General features: G+C 38.8%; 1 protein-coding gene across 2 annotated transcripts in view; it reads right to left on the bottom strand.

The window, feature by feature from the left end:
* The window catches only part of LOC110100442, a 29,461-nt gene extending 8,757 nt beyond the window's left edge, over nt 1-20,704 (bottom strand). For both annotated transcript variants that reach the window (XM_020827948.2, XM_020827947.2), the window contains exons 1-10: nt 20,504-20,704; nt 20,059-20,401; nt 18,293-18,494; nt 18,164-18,213; nt 16,284-16,376; nt 16,110-16,198; nt 15,870-15,948; nt 11,287-11,369; nt 9,383-9,461; nt 8,550-9,303 (exon numbers count right to left, since the gene is read on the bottom strand). In XM_020827948.2, coding sequence (XP_020683607.1) covers nt 8,550-9,303; nt 9,383-9,461; nt 11,287-11,369; nt 15,870-15,948; nt 16,110-16,198; nt 16,284-16,376; nt 18,164-18,213; nt 18,293-18,494; nt 20,059-20,401; nt 20,504-20,535 — 1,804 coding nt within the window. In that variant the 5' untranslated portion in view covers nt 20,536-20,704. The remainder of the gene's footprint in view (nt 1-8,549; nt 9,304-9,382; nt 9,462-11,286; nt 11,370-15,869; nt 15,949-16,109; nt 16,199-16,283; nt 16,377-18,163; nt 18,214-18,292; nt 18,495-20,058; nt 20,402-20,503) is intronic.
* Between the last annotated feature and the right edge of the window lie 447 nt (nt 20,705-21,151).

Below are 21,151 nucleotides of genomic sequence, written 5' to 3' on the forward strand. Positions count from 1 at the left end.
CAAGGTGTTGTACGGAAGGGATCCTCCCCACTTGGTGCACTTTGGGAGTAACAGTACTCTAGTTTCCTCAGTCGAGGAGTACTTGGAGGAGAGAGTGTGTGTGTTAAAAGAGCTGAAGAGACATCTGCTGAGGGCTCAACAAATTATGACATAGAAGGGACATCCAGTTTGAAGTGGGGGAGAGGGTATTCTTGAAGCTCCGACCATATAGACAGAAGACAGTCGCCCACAGGAGGAATGAGAAGCTGGCTCCAAGGTACTTTGGGCCTTATGAAGTGCTGAAAGAGATTGAAGTAGTAACATATTGGCTGAAACTAGCACCGACGGCGACTATACATCCTGTTTTTCATGTATCACAGTTGAGGAAAGTGGTGGGGGAGCATGCAGTAAGCCCAGTGCTGCCCAGCACATTGAGGGAAGACATGGAAGTGACACTGGAGCCTCTAGCGGTAGAAGGAGTGCGCATCAATGAAAAGGGGGAAAAGGAAGTAAAGATTAGGTGGAGCGGCCTCCCAGATTATGAGGCCACATGGGAGCCATTGGAGAGGATTGCAGTGCAGTTTCCTGCCTTCCACCTTGAGGACAAGGTGGTACTTTGGGAGGGGGGTAATGTTATGCCGGTCCACCTTGGACCGGCTCAACCTGGACCGACCCAGCCGGTCCAGGTCTACTGCAGACGGACACAGAGCCGGGCGGAAGAGAGAGGGGGCCAAGGAGTGGGGTCCACTTGCAATTCAAACTTGGGTTAAGTGCTTTTGGAGAGAGAAGGAAGGGTAGAGAAGTCCTTTTGCTTTTATTTTGAATTAGATTGTATTAATAGGGAGTTAAGGGGAGATTAGGGTTTCATCTTGAATTGGAGAAGAGTTTTGGTTTCTAGGTTTTTTTGTTTGGGCTCTTGGCGTTGCCGGAGATTGTTGGAGAGTGGTTCTTCCTCTCGAATCGAAGAACATTGTATCTTGCTTTTGTTCGTCTTCTAGTGGAATACAATTGTTTCTATTGTTTTCCAACATTTTCTCCTTATTCTCTCAGTTTTTTCTACTGTTTGGTGGCTGTTTTTCTATTGAAAACAGTGGAATAATTGTGTTTTGGCAAGAATCCGATAGGAATCACTTGGAATATTCAAGTGGAACCTATCATAAAGCTGGCGTGAGACAAGACTATAAAGTGCAGCTTACTAATGGCAAGTCCAGTAGTCGGTTTAAACCTAATAGTCATAAGCAGATTCTATGTGCAGTGCGGATTACAAAACTTCAAAAATGAAAGACTGTGATCGGAAATACTTGAGTTTGCAACTAATCCAAGAGGAAATACTTGAGTTCGCAAACAACCCTAGCAATAATTGGTCAAAACAGCAGAAACAACACCAAAATCTGAGTGAAATAAATCAAAAACTGATAGATTGCAATAGTGGAATCAAAACAAAGCAAACATCAAGCAAGATACAATTGATCCTCAATTCGAGAGGAGGATCATTCTCTCCCAATCTCTAGACGATGAGGCTAGAGCCCAAGACACCAAGGAACTCCAAGAGAATAACTCAAAATATGCATACCCTAACCTAGCCTCTTATGCTCTTTAAATACAATTCTTCCTAATAAAAAGCTTCCTAATATAAAATAATTTCAAATTGCCCTTCTCATGCTTAAACCGCCCTCTCTCTCTCTCTCTCTCTCTCTCTCTCTCTCTCTCTCTCTCTCTCTCTCTCTCATTGCCGCCCAAGGAGGTGGGCCCACATGCTTAGGCTATGGGATTTAAAAGAGGCGGCTTAGCCCGCCTCCTAAAGTTCTGAACATGACCCACCTGGGCCGGTTTGAGCTAAACTGTAATAATACCCTCTTCCTAAAGAACTGCTTTATCCTTAAGGTGGAAATTAGGAAACTGATGTTTCACCCTCTCATAAGGTTCCCACGTTGCATCGTAATCCGGAAGATTTTTCTACTTGATTAGCACTTCTTTAGCTCCATATCTTTTCTGGCGAACCCCCATCAACTCTAAGGGTTTCAGAATCTCCTCTAAATCCTCAATGAGTGTCATCGATAACTCTGTGCTGGCTGTATAATCTCCAATGATCATTCTCAACTGGGATACATGAAAAACCGGATGTATAATTGCCGTTAGTGGTAATTTCAAGCGGTACGCTCCCGCTCCCATTTTCTCCCATACCTCGTAAGGTCCAAAGTACCTTGGGGTCAGCTTCTCATTCCTTCTATTGGCGGCTGTCTTCTGTCTGTATGGTCGAAGCTTCAAGAACACCCTCTCCCCCATGTCAAACTGGACATCTTTCCTATGGCCATCAGCTTTTTTCTTCATAATTCATTGGGTTCTCAGCAGATTCCTCATTGACTCTTCTAACACTCTGTCGCTCTCCTCCAAATACTTATCCACTGAAGAAATTGGAGTATTGTTGCTCCCAAGGTGCACAAAGTGAGGTGGATCTCTTCCATACAACACCTTGAATGAGATCATGTGAGAAGCAAAATGATAAGAGGTGTTGTACCAATATTCAGCCCATAATAGCCACTTGGTCCAACGCCTGGGTGTCTCCGACACAAAGCACCTAATGTAGGTCTCCAAGCTCCTATTGACCACTTCTGTTTGGCCATTGTCTGTGGGTGGTAAGCGGTGCTCCTCTTCAGAACTGTCCCCTGCAATCTGAATAACTCCCTCCAAAAATGGCTGAGGAACGCCTTATCTCTATCTGATACTATCGACTCTGGTACTCCATGCAATCTAACCACCTTTCAGATGAAAGTTGAAGCTACTATCACCGTTGTGTATGGTTGTCGGTATGGGTGTCAAAACGGGTCCGCAGGTCGGGATCGGGTCAAACCCAAGTTGACCTGGGTCTAAATGGGTCAACCCGAACCCGAACCAATTTTGCAAACAGGTCGAGATTTTCAACTCAGATCCGACCCGCACGGGTTGTTGGGTTAACCCGACCCGACCCATGAACCCCGGAGCGAGGGCACGATGTGGGTTCTCACGGTCATGACATGCGTGAGAGCATAAATTAGATCCACACAACTAAAAAAAATGACCAAGAAATAAACCTGGAGTGATTATTTGGTGGATCCCGCTATTTCCCACAGCTCCATCATTGACCATAGTCTCAAATAGCCAAATATGTGTGCTTATAAAATAGATTCCTATGCGAGTTGTCAAGTAGCAACAACCAAAGGACATAGTTTAATGAAGAACCCTGCTTTTTCACTTTTATTCCCCATATTGTATTAAATCTATTGACTGACACATGCCAGCACAAAAACCAACCTAGACAACTGGATTTGAAACGTGGTATATGATTATTGGGTTTATTATCCTGTTTCATCTTCTGTGAATAGCAACATGTACTGGGATCACTTGGTAGTGAGAAGCGGAGTGTGGCCTAGGCTTACAAAGCCCGACAAGTGGGTGAGCCAGAGTCCTGCCAGCCATGCGGGTCATGTGAGTCGTATTGCAGGGAAAGGTTTTCAGGTCAACATGGGTTGAGTTTGGATTTTCAGGACAACCCAAACCCGACCCGTTTTTTTTCAAACGGGTCGAATCCAAGAACTCAAACTCGACCCGTTTGTGAAACACGTTGACCCTAACCCGAAATTTTTGGGTCATGTTCGAGTCGGGTTTTCGGGTCATGTCAAATATTGACACCACTAATTGTCGAAGAAGAATGAAATAAGCATACTTACTCAATAGGTTAACTACCACCATAATCACTGTTAACCCTTCTGAATGGGGCAGCCCATCTATAAAATTCATAGATATCTCCCCTCATACTCTACCCGGTAAAGCCAACGGCTGTAGTAGACCTCCTGGTGACATGGTCAAGTACTTGTTCCTAAGACAGACTTCACACCTGGCCACCATCTCCTTCACATATTTATGCATCCCCGAATACAGCTACAAGGCTAGCCTCCTAAAGGTCTTTTGCACCCCTGAGTGACCCCCCACTGCACTCCCATGAAACTCTTGCAGTAAGTGTGGAATGTGGACTGATGTCCTGGGCATCATAAATCTCCCCTAATACAGAAGTCTCTCCCCGTCTAGTGAGTACCCTGGATGGCTACACCTTCCCTTAGTAAATCTGGCATGATTTTTCTTAACTCACCCCGAGCACTCTCCTCTCTAATGGCCTCCCAATCTAGCATCAAAGGAACCGATACTGCCATCATCTGCAGCTCCCCCACACATATATACAAGGCATCTGTTGCCTTTTTCTCCACTCCTGGCTTGTACTAGATCTCGAAATCATATCCCAATAATTTGGACAACCACCTTTGATGCTCCTCCGTCACCATCCATTACTCCAACAAGTAATTCATGCTCCTTTGATCGATTCTGACAATGAAATGCCTACATAACAGGTGGGGTCGCCACTTCTGAATGGCTAAGATGATGGCCATCAACTCCCTCTCATAGACAAATTTCAGTCTGGCTCTGGGCTGTCAACACCTGGCTGAAGTAAGCAATGGGTTGACGATTCTGCAAGAGTACTGCCCCCAATCCGTAAACTGAAACATTTATCTCCACTTTGAATGCCTGAGTGAAGTTTGGTTAAGCTAAGACTGGTACAGCAATCATCACCTTCTTTAGTCTCTCAAATGCTGATGTGGCCGCTTCCCCCAATATGAACCCATCTTTCTTCAGTTGCTCTATTAGTGACCAAGCTATAGTGTCACACCCTTTTACAACCCTCTTGTAGTACCCGAAAGTCCAAAGAATCCTCTCAACTCCTTTAGATTCTTAGGTAAGGGCCACCTTAGCATAATCTCAATCTTTGACTGCTCCGCTGCCACCCCTTCTTTGGACACAATATGTCCCAAATATTCTACACTGATCTGGGAAAAACAACACTTCTTCGAATTGGCCTTTAGCTGGTGTTCCTGTAGGACTCCCAAGACCGTCTTCAAGTGCTCCAGATGCTTTCCCTCAATTTTGTTGTACACTAGTATAACATCAAAACAAACTTCCGGAGGTACTTCCTACACACCATGTTCATCAGTGACTGGAAAGTAGCAAGGGTGTTGGTAAGCCTAAACGGCATTACCAAAAACTCATAATGCCCCTCGTGTGTCCTGAAAGTTGTCTTGGAGATATATGCCTCTCTTATTCTGATCTGGTGGTATCCAAACTTCAAATCCAGTTTGGAGAACATCACTGCCCCATTCAGTTCATCCAAGAGCTCATCAATCACAAGAATAGAAAACTTATCCGACAATGTCTCCTTGTTCAAAGCTCTATAATCCACACAAAATCGCCAGCTCACATCCTTCTTCTTGACCAGTAGGACTAGACTAGAGAAGGGACTCACACTTGACCTGATGATCCCCGCCTCTAGCATCTCCCAGATCAATCTCTCAATTTCATCCTTCTGAATTTGAGGATATCGGTAGGGCCTGACGCTGATGAATGGCGCACATTCCCTCAAGGCGATGGTGTGCTCCTACTCCCTCAGTGGTGGCAATCCCTGAGGTGGCTAAAACACCGCCTAAAATTCCTGAATTAACGGCTATATTGAGAGGGGTATGTCCCCTCCCTCCTCCAATCTAGCTCCCTCCAAACTGTGCAACTCTACGCCTCTACCAAATATCCTCCACCCACCTCCTATATACTTCTTACCATGGTTTTAAAAGAAACCATAGATTTGGATAGCCCTGCATCTCTTCTTATCACCATCTTCCTCCCATTCACCATCAGCTCCATAGTGAGGGACCCCCAATTAACCTTGGTGTCTCCTAAGATCTGCAGCCACTTCATCCCCAAGATGACATATGTACTCCCTAACTCCAGCAGAAGAAAATCTTCCCTCACCTGAATCCCCTAGACAATCAATGGCACTCCTCTATAGATCCCCTAACCTTTCTCCACCTTCCCAGTACCCATCATCGCTCCATAACAATTGGTATCCACCAATCTCACTCCCAATTGGTCAACAACCAGAGTGGAAAAGAAATTGTGGGTAACCTCACTATCAATCAGCACCACCACCTCCATGTCCTCTATCTCGCCCTTTACCTCCATGGTATGATTCGTAGTTAATCCTACCACCGAGTTCAGGGAAACATCGGTCAAATCCAAATGTAGCTTATCCTCCATACCCTCCTCTAACCCTCCACCTCCCTCCTCAGTTTCCTCATCATCACAGAAGGTGAGAACCTGAAAAGTTCGGTCCTTACACCTATGCACTGGCATATACTTCTCATCACACCTAAAACACAACCCATTTGTCCTCTTCTCTTGCATCTTCTTCTCTGTCAGCATCTTGAAATTTCCCCCACTCTCTTCTACTGTATTCTCTCTTGTGGTCTCCTAAATTCCTCCTACTGCAGGACCCTTAAGTACTAAGTGAGTTGTCGTCATCCTGTAAGTACCTCCCGAGCTACTGCTACTGGCTCCCCTCTCTGGATTTCTCTGATTTTCAACTAGGTGTGCCAACTTCATGGCCTCCCCCAAGTCACAAGGCATCAAAACTTTTATTGCCGCTCTGATCTCTGCCTTCAGCCCTTTCATGAAATTTTCCTCCAATACAGTATCTAATAATCACTCCACCCTACTAACCAGGTGCTCAAACTGCTCATGATAGTCTGGTGATGATCCCTCTTATACCAGAGCAAAGAACTCCTCATAGAAATCTCCTCCCCAGACAGTTTGGAAATGTTCTATTATACAATCCTTGAATTCTCCTTTGTTCCTAATAGGTTTCTATTGGTCTCTCCACTGGTACCATAACAATGTCTTCCCCTCCAAACATAAGCCTGCCATTGCTAGTTTCTCCTCTGTTAGCCCATTTACGGCGTAGTACCTCTCCACCTTATAAATCCACTTATATGCATCCTCCCCTTCGAATATGGGCATCTTCAGCTTCCTCACCTTCTGATCTCCCCCATTTCCCCTTGTTCCTCCATAGCTTCCCCTATCCTAAGTGCTTGGCCCTCCCCACGTCTCTCGGTCTTCCCTTGCCCTATCATAACCCAAACCCCCTTCAAATTTCATTCTCCTTCCTTCAAATTCAGCCCCTAGGTGACCATAAAACCCCTCCCGACGTTCCCAATCAACACCCTTTTGCTCAGCCCATCCATACCCATGCCTTTCCCCATACCTACCTCCTCTATCATCCCTCTGGAAAGGCTCCATATAGGGTTTTCTTCTTTCTCCCTCCATGATCTCCACCTCATCTTCCTCCCTACGAATTTTAGATTTCAGAAATCGTGTTTTTCCCTTCCACCCCTTTTTCCATGGAAGCCACCGTTTGGTTGTGGATTTCTAGCATTTTCTTCATCATGTCTCGAAGATCGGCTACTTGTCCTTCCATGGAGGAAATCATTTCCTCAACCGTTGTCTTGATTTGGTTCATCTCCCCTTCAAGTCTTTCTTCAAACGTATCTACTTTCTTGGCTGTCATCTCTCTCCGGATTTTTGTTGGTTCAAAAAATTGGATTTGGATCTCAAAAAATAGCAACTTTCTCCTTTGCCGGCCAAAACGCAGTCGCTGAAATTCGCCAAAATCAACCCACCAACGGTCCCAAGATTTGCTTTGATACCAATTTGATAGAAACTACTTGAGTTCGCAAGTAATCCAAGAGAAAATACTTGAGTTCGCAAGCAACCCTAGCAATAATTGGTCAAAACAGTGAAAATAACACCAAAATCTAAGTGAAATCAACCAACAACTGATAGATAGCAATAGTGGAATCAAAACAAAACAAAACAAACACCAAGCAAGATACAATTGATCCACAATTCAAGAGGAGGATCGTTCTCTCCCAATCTCTAGACAAAGAGTCTAGAGCCCAAGACGCCAAGAAACCCAACAGTAAAACTCAAAATATGCATGCCCTAACCCTAGCCTCTCATGTTCTTTAAATATAATTCTTTCTAATAAAAAGCTTCCTAATATAATATAATTTCAAATTTCCCTCATGCTAAAACCGCCCTCTCTCTCTCTTATTGCCGCCCAAGAAGGTGAGGCCCACAAGCTTAGGTAGTGGGATTTAAAAGATGCAGCTTAGCCCACCTCCTATAGGTCTAAACCGGCCCCACCTAGGCCGGTTTGAGCTGAACCGTAACATGCGACAAGCATAAAACTAATGAAGCTATAAAATCAAATCTGTATGATCATTGCTAGCCAGGTATTAAACAAATAAAATTGAGAAAGATTTGAGTTTGTATCTCAATTATAATGTGAATTCCATGCAAGAAAATTTGAAAAAATAGCTCCCATCCATTGCAGTAACTGCTCTTCGAGGTTCAAGGAAAGATATTATTAAAAGTAATTAATTAATGATGACATATGATACAAATCACCAACTCCACAAAAAGATAAATATGCCCACAAGAACAATATTAGCTTGTGTAGAAATGAAGTTAAATGAAGCTTTAGAAGGAAATCTATATGAATGAGAAGATCAGATTAAACACAAAAATTAGTGAGCTGCTAAGTACTAAAAAACGGACCTTAACAATGTCGCTGACCAAAACAGACGTAGAAATTTAAAATCCGAACACATACGGTAACTATAGCCAAATAAGCACAAAAACAATAATGTGCATACCATTGAGGGTAGATAAATCTTGCTCTCTCTGACAACTGGAACTTTCAGACATAGGAGAACTTGTAACATTTCTATTTCTTCCACCAATATGTATGACCAATTTAGTTCCTTTTACAGTCTCAGACTTGCTTGAATTTTTACCAGCACATTCCTTAAAATGGCTATCTGATAGCTGTTTGTTTTGGATTTTGATCACCCTATCAGAAGGATCACCAAGAACTTCATTCCCACAGATGTCATTGTTGCTCTCCGTCTTAGCATCTGAGAACTTCGCTGCAGAATCACCAGCAATCCCAGTACTTGGTGATGAAAAACTTTCTTGTCCGTCTGCTCTACATGATTTGAGATCATCATGAACTGGATCATTCAAATTATTTTTCAATGACATGGCCCCATGCTCTACTTCAGGATTTTGAGGCAGACCATCTGCTTTACTAACAAATTTAATCTGCCATTCTTTCTTTTTAACAGGTTTCTTACTAGATGTTAAATTCTTCGAGCTAGTTTTTCCAGAGTCTTTGAAAGCCTTAGCAGATTTATCGCTTAATCCTTTAACAGAAAACTTCAAAAATCTTCCATGAACGTTTCTATGTACCGTTGGGCCATTTGACTCGTCTTCAGAATAGGGTAGAGTGGAGAATGATGCCTCCTCAGTGGGCAGGCCAGCCGCAGCTCTCAAACTTGTAATAAGACTGCGATCAGCTTCATCTCTCCTATTCCAAAGCTCTCTAACAGCATCATCTATATCTTTAACCTAAGTGTAACGAAATGATATATGTATTTTTAACATAATTGAAATGTAGAAGATAAACCTCCTGAAGGACACAAGTTACCTGATAACAATCACCGCGGCATGCAGCACAAACATATTGCAGGTTCTGGTCAGTCTGGAACTGCTGATATTTTTCATCACTGTGAAACAAAGAAAAAATTTTCAATCATGTGCATTAAATAATATGTAAAGAATGGGAAACCCTCAAGTACACAAAACAGGGCAAACTGCAAAAATTAACTAAATAGAGATTAAAAATGCACATAAGATATTTCGATTGTTTTTAATCACCACAAAATATTTGAGATATGATTGCATAAACTAAGCTGGATCTAGAATTTAAATAACAAATTGAATTGAAGGATATGCAAAAAGATACTTCTCATACCACACCTTTGATTGCCAATGTAAATAATGAAGATCGGATCTGACCCCATCGTTAACAAAAAAGTTAAGTGACGATACAGTAAAGCAATGGACAATATTGGTTTAAACAATTTAAATGGAAAATTTTCTGGAGTGGTGCTAACTGAATTAACACGAGAGAGTAAGAGCTGAACAAAAAGGCACTCCTTTAATCACAATGAAAAAACCAAGCCAATTTAGCATAAATCGTGACAAATGCCATGAAAATGTTAGCACTCTCAACTGAATAATTGAGTAACAACCTTCAACGACTGAGAGATGAAAGGTATTGTAAGTTAATTGAAACAAGTGATATTGTAGAAGAATAAAGTAATATAGAAGGTTCAAATATCAATAGTAGAAGTAAAAATGCTTTCAAACAGAAATAATCGGGCAAAAATTTTCAACAGTGGAGTTCAGATCTATGAAACATGGATTTGATACTTTTCTAAGACTAGGAGAAAAACAAAAAGTAAATTATATGGCTTCCAGCACGAGCAAAGGTAATGCAGAACACTTGCAATATGCATGCAAGACTAGAACTCATGCAATACAATCAAAAAAACAGAACAAGGACTTCTATGTGCTAAATAGTTGCGAACTTCTAAGTGCCATCTTGCAAGTTGCTAGCTCATTGCAGCACAAAATAGAATGTAATGCACCAAAGCTCTATTGGGAATCTCAGTCACAACACATGCATAATTAGTCCTCAAAATACAGTGAAATAAATGCAATTTATGTGTCACTTCCATCACGATTTAGAAATGGCCTACAGAGTGCCAAGACTGCCGGCATTGGCATTTGTAACTACAACTGGACGACTTCAAGCATAACACACCATGAGCGGATATATGCCAGAACATATAGAGATAGAAAGACATATAAGTAATGGAAAAGTAATGAGAGAAGAGAACACAAGGACAGGGATGTGCAGAAACATAGAGAGTGAGGCATACAAAGAATAGATGGGAGAAGAAAGAACAAGGAAAAGGAAGTAAACGAAAAAATACGGGATGCATGGAAAAAAATAATAATCAAAATCAGCCTAGAGAAGCTATGAGCTGCTGAGAAGCTATCAGCAAGCAATGAAAAGATAACGACTTCCATACTATATAAGCTTGAAATGACAGAAAATGATTTTCTTCTTTTGTTACTGAGGAGACAACGACTTAGCATGTCTGCATGGGTCTTATATTGAAATGAGAGCTTGACTGACCAATAGTTCAGGGAAAAACAGTTTAGTAAAACAATGCCAATATTTCATAAGGATTAAACCGAGAACTTTAGCAAAAAATAAGCAAGTACTTTACAAATTTTGATTTCTGACCAGCTTTTCCATTTGAAACCCAACAATCAAAGTATCAAACACAAACGCATATATAACTCTTGCTGATTATCTACTCAACCCAACATCCAACATGTGCCGGATTATAGTGACATTTTAAAGCGCATTTAATTTACATAGGAAGATATAAGCCAAATAGAGTACTGAATCAAAGCATTACATAAGGGGGATTATGCAACACCGCTGATATTAATACAAAAGTTATTGACAATAACCTGATGCCATCACAGACAATATGTACCCATCGCTCACAGATGTCACAACAAACCATGGGCGTTGTTTCTGAGTCTCTATAAACCTACAGAAACAAAGCATATAATATAGTCATTAATCGATATACTAAAAAGACATATCATTTAAATCAGGCAAACCAAAGTAAAAATAGTATAGTAGGGCATCATCTTCTATTAAATTGTAACCACATTCCAGATATCATACTTTAAAAAAGGAAAAGCCAAACAGCGACTTAAAAAGAACTAATATTCAGAAAATTGAACACCACCAAGCATAAGATTCTAAGGTGAATATCTCTAAAAAAAATAAAGAAAATCTCGGTAAAAATTATAGTTTTGAGCCGGCCATGTAATCTCATAACTCCGCTGAAGAATAGGCATTCAGTTCCTAACTTATTCAATAAGATTTTTCAAATATAGCTCATAAAAAAATGAGCATTGACAAATAGACAGTAGAGAATAGGAGTTTAGTTCCCAAATCATTTCATAAGAATTTTCTAAAAGAGGTCTAGAAAAATAAATATTTCGGAAAAAAAACAGTAGTTTTTGCCAGACCATGTAGTCTCACAACTTCTTTGAAGAATAGAAAGGCAACGTGCCATGCATGGGAGGTTTTGTTGTAAGAGATGAAGCGTGAGATATTTGAGAAACGATTCATTATCATAAAGATTGAGTCATACTATTGCACAACACAAGGCAAACTGAGAATGATGTATATACTCAAATCTTCCAAAACTTTGTATGGAATGAGAAGCAGAGTACATAGACTGATGTGATTATTGTCTTTTAATGAATAACAAATACAACCTTGGACAAAAACATGTGCCATATCTCGCTTGAGACTAGGTCAAAAGTGATGTGAATCAAGGTAGGAATTGCAATTGAAAATTAAAATGAAGATTATTCAAAACATTGTCATCACAAATTTAATTACCAACAAAAGTCAAGGATTAAATCGTTCAAAGTAATTAACTTGCTTAGGGATGACCTCATCAAAAAGTAATGGCCCTCAACTATAGCAATGGTCTTGCACTATCTGAAATCATCAATAGGTACCCAAGTGTGTAACTCTCAATAAGGAAGTCACAGAGTGAGGAATCAATGAAACAAAGGTTAGTACCTCAGATGAGGTGATTGTCTCATACCTAAATTTCTGAATTAGGATCAAGCTAAGAATACATATATTTGACTGAATTATTAGCATGTAGTATGATCGGAGATCACTTCATCAAATCCAATCACTTTTACACTCAAGTGTAATACTGATGACAGCATAGTCAAAGCATTAGTAGCTTGCCTTTCAACACCAGCTTTAATGAGAACAAAGACAAACTCTTAAAGCAACTACACCCAATCGGCATGGGCATGGTGTGATCTCAATTTCATTTGTGAGTTAAGATATTTAAGAGCTTCATGATTGGAATATAGTATGACCTCTCACGATAAAAGATAATGTTGCCAGTAACACCAAGCTTGCACTACAACACATAATTTCTTAATCATAAGTGGAATATTTTTGACGAGCATTGTTGAAACATGTTCTCCTATATCCTTATTACTTAAGGACTATATCTATGTCAAAAAACCAAACATATCACAAGATACCTCATAGACCTCAGTGAAGCCCTGCAATTACAACACAAAAGAGTTGGTCAAGCGCTATTTGATTTCTTCAAAGGCATGAGATGCACTCAAGGGCACTTAAACTCACCCTTCTTGAGGCATTAGGTGATGGAGTTCATGATAGTGTTGAATTCTCAAGAGCCTCCCATAAAAGATGGTTAATCGATTTAAATTGTGAGCATCATGGATTGAGATGGGGGTAAGCCAAATCTCAATGGTTTGGCTTTTACCAGAAACAACAAAAACATACTTGTTCGTTGGGAACAACGGAGCCCAACAATCTCAGAGAAGAAATCATGAAACCATAGTTCTTCATGTAAATGTATAGTTTCTGAGCTATGATGCAACGACAGTGTCTGACACCGTGTCCGACACGACACTCGTCCGACACTCCTCCGACACGTGTCAGACACGCCGAAAACGTGTCCGATTAAAAAAATATTAAAAACAAATTGGACATGCGGATCTTAAATATTTTATAATTTTTTAAAAATATAATTTCTTATATTTGGCGAGATTTAAACTAAATTTCTTATTTCATATCCACAACACCAAATCAACATCTGCATTTAATACCCATTCTTCGAATATTCTCATTTTCATTTCTCTTTGGCAGTGAAGGTATTTTCATCTCATCTCATCTCTTTTTGCACAATTACAAATCTTTCTCTTGTTGAACCAGAGTTGAAAGTAGTGATATTCAATGATGATGATATTGAAGGCCAAAAACAAAACTCTAAAGCTAATCCTAATAGTTGAAGCTTGAATGCTTGATATTGTAGTAAGTGATTATTTGTTTATATTTTTGTGGTTGTACTAAATATTTTATATTATAAGCTAGACAAGTTATCATGTTATTCATTTATTATTGTTTGTAATTTTTAATATGATATTACATTAATATATATACACCATATAAAAAAATGTATTGTCGTGTCCGCGTCGTACCCGTGTCCTATATTTTCAAAAAAAAACTGTCCCGTGTCAGTGTATGTGTCGTGTCCGTGTCGCCGTGTCCTTGTCCATGCATCATAGTTTCTGAGGTGAAGTTGAAGAACCATCTTAAATGACTTATATGATTAACTCGTGTTTTAGTGAATATTAACATATCATAAAAGTAGATAATAACGAAGACTCCAATGAAGAGATGAAGCGCATTAGACGCAAATCTCATAAATGTGCTTCAGACATTAATATAACCAAAAATGAAAATTAATCACTCAAAGATTAAATCAAAATCAAACACTCACAAATATAACTCTTTATCTTGAAGGCAATCTTCCACTCATCAACTCTCATTCATAACTTGAAATATCCCATATGAAAATCAATCTTCAATAAGATAACTAATTTGACAATTATGTCCAACATATCATCAGAAAAAAAGTATAAAAAAATTATACATGAGAGTGACATTGTTGATGGCACAATTGTTGACATCTACATCTGCCAAGCTTCACCCTCTTTGGAGCAAGAATGAACAAAACAACACCCAATGACAATCTTTCTCTAATGAAACCTATGTTTAACAAATCATTGGCATGCCACTTGAGTTCAATGTGCACAGTTCGGTTCATTATATATTGGGGCTTTTTGGCAAGGTGAAACTAAGAATTAAGTCAATAACATGTTGGAATGCTCCTAAGGGGTGGAAGCTTATGAGGTGTTTCACTCAAACACAAGTCCTAGAACACGGCTTGGAGTCATCTAACCTTAAATGGGAAGGCACCAAAAGGCCTTATCTCAAGTGATATACACCTTAGTTTCTAAACAAGAGGTCATAGGCACCAATCTCAACAAACACAACTTTAATGAATTTGTCCATATTCTACATAGATTTAATATCCATATTTGGCCTTATGGTCACCTCATATATATGTATAACAAGCATTATGACCCTCATATATTTTGTATTAGCTTTGAGACAATCTAATCAAATTATGGGATAGATTTCTATCCTTAAAAATTTGAACAAAATTTTAAAATAATAATAATAATAATAATGGGAAGGTAGGAGACTTGGTTATTTTCTTGAATATTTCCATGATTGCGAGTGTAATAGTCATTGTTTTTTGCTACTACACCCTGATGTAGAGAATAAGAAGACTGTAGTAAAAATTAGATATTTATAAGTAAGAATCAGATATATCAATTTGGAAAAATTTTAAAGTTTTTTTGCAAATGGAGTCATCATCATGCTAGAGGTTGATTATCATAATGCAAACATAGAATAAAAGGGTATATGTTATCCCCACCATCTATTTGTAGAAAATATGGAGAAAGTGAAAAAGAGATGATAAATAAAATAAAATGCAAATGCTAATTCAAATGCAATAAATAGCAAACAATGCAAGAATAAATTCAAAAGGGATTACTATAGATTTCCTAAGGGTGAGAAGGATAAGGACCTAAATTGGTTCAACAAAAAACTAAGATCAAGAACTTCACTTAAAAGAACTATAAATCGCTAATTTCTTAAATAAGGCAAACCTTCTAAAACGTCTTAGGCCCTTAGCCATTACACCTTCAAATATTAGCACACTTACTGCACCCAATTACTTGCAACTCACCTCAAATTCAAGCATCATTATTTTTTGCAGTTTTGCGCTGCCCATATAAACATTATAACTAATCCCATATGCATTATCCAATGCTAATTTATGACATAAAAGTCAACAGACAAATATTATAGTGGAGTTGACAAGAAAAGAAATTTATTCTTAAACACCAATTGTTCTGACTTCTAAGTATGGAAGAAGGTTGATAATGGCTTGTCCTAACTCACAACAATGCATTCATTCATATGCAGATATTTTAATGTGGGTATCCTCCCTCGGTACAAGGTGTCAATAGCACGTATCCACACCAAACTGTACAAGTAAATCATCGTATCCACAAAAATCAGTGCCAATCAAAGGAAGTTCCATTCGGATGAGACGAACCTTCAAACAAACTGGACAATAGTTTCCTTTAACAAACAATCGTCCACAAGCATCGCAGCAAGTATATCCTAAAAACCACCTACAATAAATTACAAATATTAGAACTTCAGTAACGGATTTAGGACAATTTTTACTTCACATGAAACAGACGAGCTTGTTGTATAATACCATTAAAACAAAAAAAGAAACAACATGCATCATAGTAAAAAAAAATTTGATCTTCCAAATTCACAAAAACACCTTGTGCTAGGACCACTTCCGGGGACTGTGGACCCACAACTGTGACATCTTGTATGCTTCGAGCACAGGTAAGGCCCGTGATTGACATTCTACAAACATATAAGTTAAGCAGATTGAATAGAATGCACAATAAATTTATAAAATTGAGCATAATAAGTCATTTAAATTGTATACTTTGTGTGGAGGTTGCTGACAATAGCAATGGTAAGCACCATCACACCTTTTACAGTACATCAGCTTGTTGGGATCTCCAGCCCTTCGGCATACCTATACCACGTTAAAAAAAACAAAGATTATGAGATAATTCACACATGTATTCCCAAAAACATGTTTAACATAATCTTGGTAAGGTCCACTTGAATATAATAGGCAAGGTGAAAGTATAATATAGGCATAAATAACGACCAGATTGGTAATCCATAGGATTGCAAAGCTGGCTGCCCATCTTGTCATCTATCATTAACAATCCGTGAGCATCAACTACTACAAATTCCTCTTAGATTTCTAAGAAAAAAATGAACAAGCTGCAAAATATCTTCCTTTATTTTCAATATAATTAGAATTTTCTAATAAGTAGAAATTACCAATTGTAATCTACAATTCTATTCTAAAAATAGAGAGAAAAAATCATCAATGAAATACAAGCAAATTTTAAATTATTTATCCTCTCGTCATTCATCTCTAGGAGTGTTTTTCTACAATTTTTCCTGCTCCAAAATCCCAAGTATCACCCACTATCCTTCTTCTTCTTCTTCTTCTTCTTCTTTTTTATGGGTATAGATAACTATCCTACCCACTATCCTTCATAAATTTATTGTCAGCTACCTAAAAGCCACCTCCCAAGACCTCCAACTACCGCCGCATTCCATCAAGAAGAATTCCTTTTTTTTTCTTTTAAAGGAAAATATCATCTATATCATAAATTATTGACCAATGAAATTATACTAATCAAAACATTGTAGATGAGTAATAAAATCGTCCATCTTAATTAAAATTAAATATTAAAATTTACCTTATTCGATTCCATATTGTGAAAACATTTCTCAAAGAAAAGAAAAAGTTGGCCCATTTTATTGGCCTCGTGACACGTGAAGATGACCTCATTTTTTCCAAAAGAGATGTAGAAGGTTCCTTTATTATATCATGGCTATGGAATTTAAAGATATCATAATTCAATGGAACCTACATGTTCCTATCCACAACCAGCTATATATAGGATGAGGTGATACAAACATAATCCAAGTTGTGTGATGTCACCTTAGTCTATGAGATTAAAACAAAAAATCACACCACCAAGCAAGGTACTCTCTTAATTATCAATTACTATAATAAAATGAAAAACATATGGTTTGAACACGATTACTAGTAGTGCATCAAAATGAGAAGTGGTGAAGATGCTGCAATGCTATGAATTTTTGTATAAGGAAAAAAGAATTTATGAATTTTTGGCTAAAGCAAATGTTGAATAAAACCAATTACGAATTCAAATACTAGTAGAAGCACCTTTTTCCAACCTATAAGTTTTCTCTACCATTAGAACTGATGAGGGAGGAGGGACGTTATGTTAGAAACACCGGCCATTGGTAAAAATCTTTTTTTACTTTTTCTCCCTCAATGAAAACATGCTCTTCAAATAATTCGATAAGATGTAAGTACACAAGGTAACTTCAAAACCAACGCATTTACATGCCAGAATAAGCTTAACAATCAACCCCAGTTGTAGCAATGATAATACTGCTATGAAAGGCTGCATTGTCTGTAAGATTTGCTGTCAGCAGGTAACAATTTTCTCTTAAAAACTTCTATTACAACAGCTTTGGATATAACTTTTCAATAGGTGAAGCCAATCTAGTTGGAGACTAAAGGTAGGGCATCTTCAGAAAGATAAAAAACTTTAATCATTTAAAAGTTATTATGCATTGAAGAATTATCAAAAACCACAAATATTCAAGGAAGATTTTAATTTGAACAATGCTACTTTTTTAAAGACTCAACCATGTATCATTCCATTTGAAGAAAATTCTGATATCTTTTTAAGCAACAAGAGAACTAACCTCACAAATGCGACAAGAGGCACAAACCCATGAACTCCAGTGGAATAAATCTGCAATGAGCATTCGCATATATATGAAATAACAACAAGCAATTCTTTCAAATCAAAAAACAAAAAAGTGAGCAGCAACCTCTATATTCAGCCCAACTTCTCAAGCAACGTCTATGATACTTTTTGTTACAAGACTGACATGAGAGCATCTTCAAAGCTCTATCACTGCCTTCATTTTCCCCAGAGAAACACAAGCGGCACATAACCTTGACAGTAGAACCTTGATCATCTCTGGCAAGATCAATCACTTGTTCACCCAGTACTGGCTCACCAAGAGAATCCTGATAGATCACAAGCATGGAATAAATTTTCAATTTAATACTAATAGCATGAGCTGAGAAGACACAGTTATAGAAGCTATGTTTACCATATTCAGAAGAAACAAACATACAACATTTTAGCACTTCACTTGAAGTCCACCAAAATGGGACACATCAGACATGTTTAAGTTTAAAGTTTCTACAATATTTAAAGCAAATGAAACTAAAACTTGCGACAAACCCAGCTTTTGGATCAAAAAAATCTTATCCTTCCCAAGAATATGCAACAAAAACTCCGTAGAAAAAATAAACCTAAAGACAGCATTAGCCTATGAGTGTATCCACTTGGCTCATGAAACAAAAGGAAGGCCAGCTTCTACTGAATACAAGAGTTAATTAAAAAAAAAAAAATCTAACTCATAAAATAATCAAAACATCTAATTTTCTGTTATGCCATTCTCTTGACTATAGATTCTCCATCATGAAGATACAGCACATTTTAAAATATTAACTTTGCAATAATAGTAAAATGTATACAAGAGGAGAAGACATATGGTTACAAGCTAGTGCAAATTGAACATCCTTCTCGTCATCAGTTTCATAAGTAAATAGTAATTGTATTACACCTATTTCATATCTGAAACCCTATTCTCTTGCAGAGTGGAAAAGCTACAATAAAGGTTGCATCAATAATCATTTATAGGTTGAGTTGCTGAGTGTCTAAATCACAGATCAACCATGAACTGTATCGCAGGAATTGTATTCTAGATTATGTACAAACTAGCATTCAGAGTTGTATCCTTCCCTTTACTGGTGCTTTTCAAAAATTATACTTCCTTATAGTTGTTATACATCCTGATTTTCACATTCTTTAAAGTCACAAAGAAAGTTCTTTTCCAAATAACAAACTGAAAGTAGCATGAAACAATCATGATAGAAGCAACCACTAAATGGCATTGGCTCGTTTAGAAGGCAGAACCTAAAAGCATATTAGAAGCAAAAGACAACGGACAATCAGCAAATAACTGCAAATTTCATCTGGTTTTACTTTTTAAATAATAATTTTATCTCAATTCTGCTTAGCAAGCTCATCTCAACGAGGAATTCATTGATTCCATGCAATTATGTATATATAGAAGTTGCATTCCCACCCTTCCATCATAGTCAAAATATCCACACATCCGAAATCAGGGTTCCTACCTGACTGCTGTAATCGAAGTAAAATAAGGACATTAAATAAAACCAAAATCCAGCAGTCTATTACCTTATTACAGACGCACGGAATGAAATCGTGGAAAGAAAAAGCCAATATGTTCGACAGAAAGAACTAACTCTACCTTTAAAGAAAACAAAAATCGACACCATCCCACATCCTGCCAAGAAACAAACCCCAAGCTAAAAAAGAAAACGTCAAAAACGAAACATTCATCCACCATTACAGAGCTGAAACCCTGCAGGATGACATACATGTACGCCTTTCCATCCACCCAAAAGATTGAAACCAATCCCATCTTTCAGCTAAACTATCAACAAAACAACCAGAAAACCTACAAATTTACTAAGATAGATAATAATAATAGCTCACCGCAGCACCCACGACCTCCATCTTCCTCGCATAGTTCTCAGCAGCAAGCGACGCCGCGACAGCCTGTCGCTGCAGCGCCAAGCGCTTAGCATGCGCAGATGCAGAGTACGCGTCATCCCCATCGCCGCCACCGTAAGACACCGGTGCGGGAGCCGGCTCCACCTTCGGCACCAATACCTGAACCGTCGCCTGCGCCGCTGAGTCCCCAGCGCCACCCGGCCTCACAATCCATGGATCCCGCAAAAACTCCTCCAGCACCTCGATCTCCTCGAGAAAGCCCCGCCTTGATTTCTCGCTCCGCAGTCCTCCCGCGAACCCCAGCTCGCAGTAGCATATCCGCCGGCTGCGAATGAGTAGACAGTCAGTTAGAGAGAGTTAGAGAGAGGGAGAGAGAAATAGAGAAAGAGAGAGAGCGGGAATGGAGATCGAAGGAGATTAGGCGAACCAAGTGATCGGGCAAGAGACATGAAAAGCCATCGGATTCGATGGGCCGGAGGGGTTTTTTTAGCGGGGGATTTGTCCCCGAAGGATCGATTTGAAAATAATGGCGGAAAATAAAAGAAAAAATATGGGGAAATAAGCTAGGGATTATTGGGGAAATCTTCGGTCGCCCGGAGAGGGGAAGAGAGAGAAAGATGGGGAACGGTGGCGACGGATGGCTGAGCCGGGAGTATTATACTAAAACGATATCAGGATGAATGGGAATCTTCAAGTGAGATGGGAGGTGATCCTAGCCGTTCGATTTTGTGGTTGCAGGGGTCGAGATTTGATGAATCTGACGGTTGAGATTGGCTGTGCTTCAAGTACATTGGTTTTGGCCTTTTGGGTGTAGTAAGAAACATTTGAATTTTTTTTATGTGTCATCATATATATATATATATAGAGTATTATACTAAAACGATATCAGGATGAATGGGAATCTTCAAGTGAGATGGGAGGTGATCCTAGCCGTTCGATTTTGTGGTTGCAGGGGTCGAGATTTGATGAATCTGACGGTTGAGATTGGCTGTGCTTCAAGTACATTGGTTTTGGCCTTTTGGGTGTAGTAAGAAACATTTGAATTTTTTTTATGTGTCATCATATATATATATAT

The sequence above is a fragment of the Dendrobium catenatum genome, unplaced genomic scaffold (assembly GCF_001605985.2).
Source record: "Dendrobium catenatum unplaced genomic scaffold, ASM160598v2 fragScaff_scaffold_1173, whole genome shotgun sequence".
Lineage (NCBI taxonomy): Eukaryota > Viridiplantae > Streptophyta > Magnoliopsida > Asparagales > Orchidaceae > Dendrobium > Dendrobium catenatum.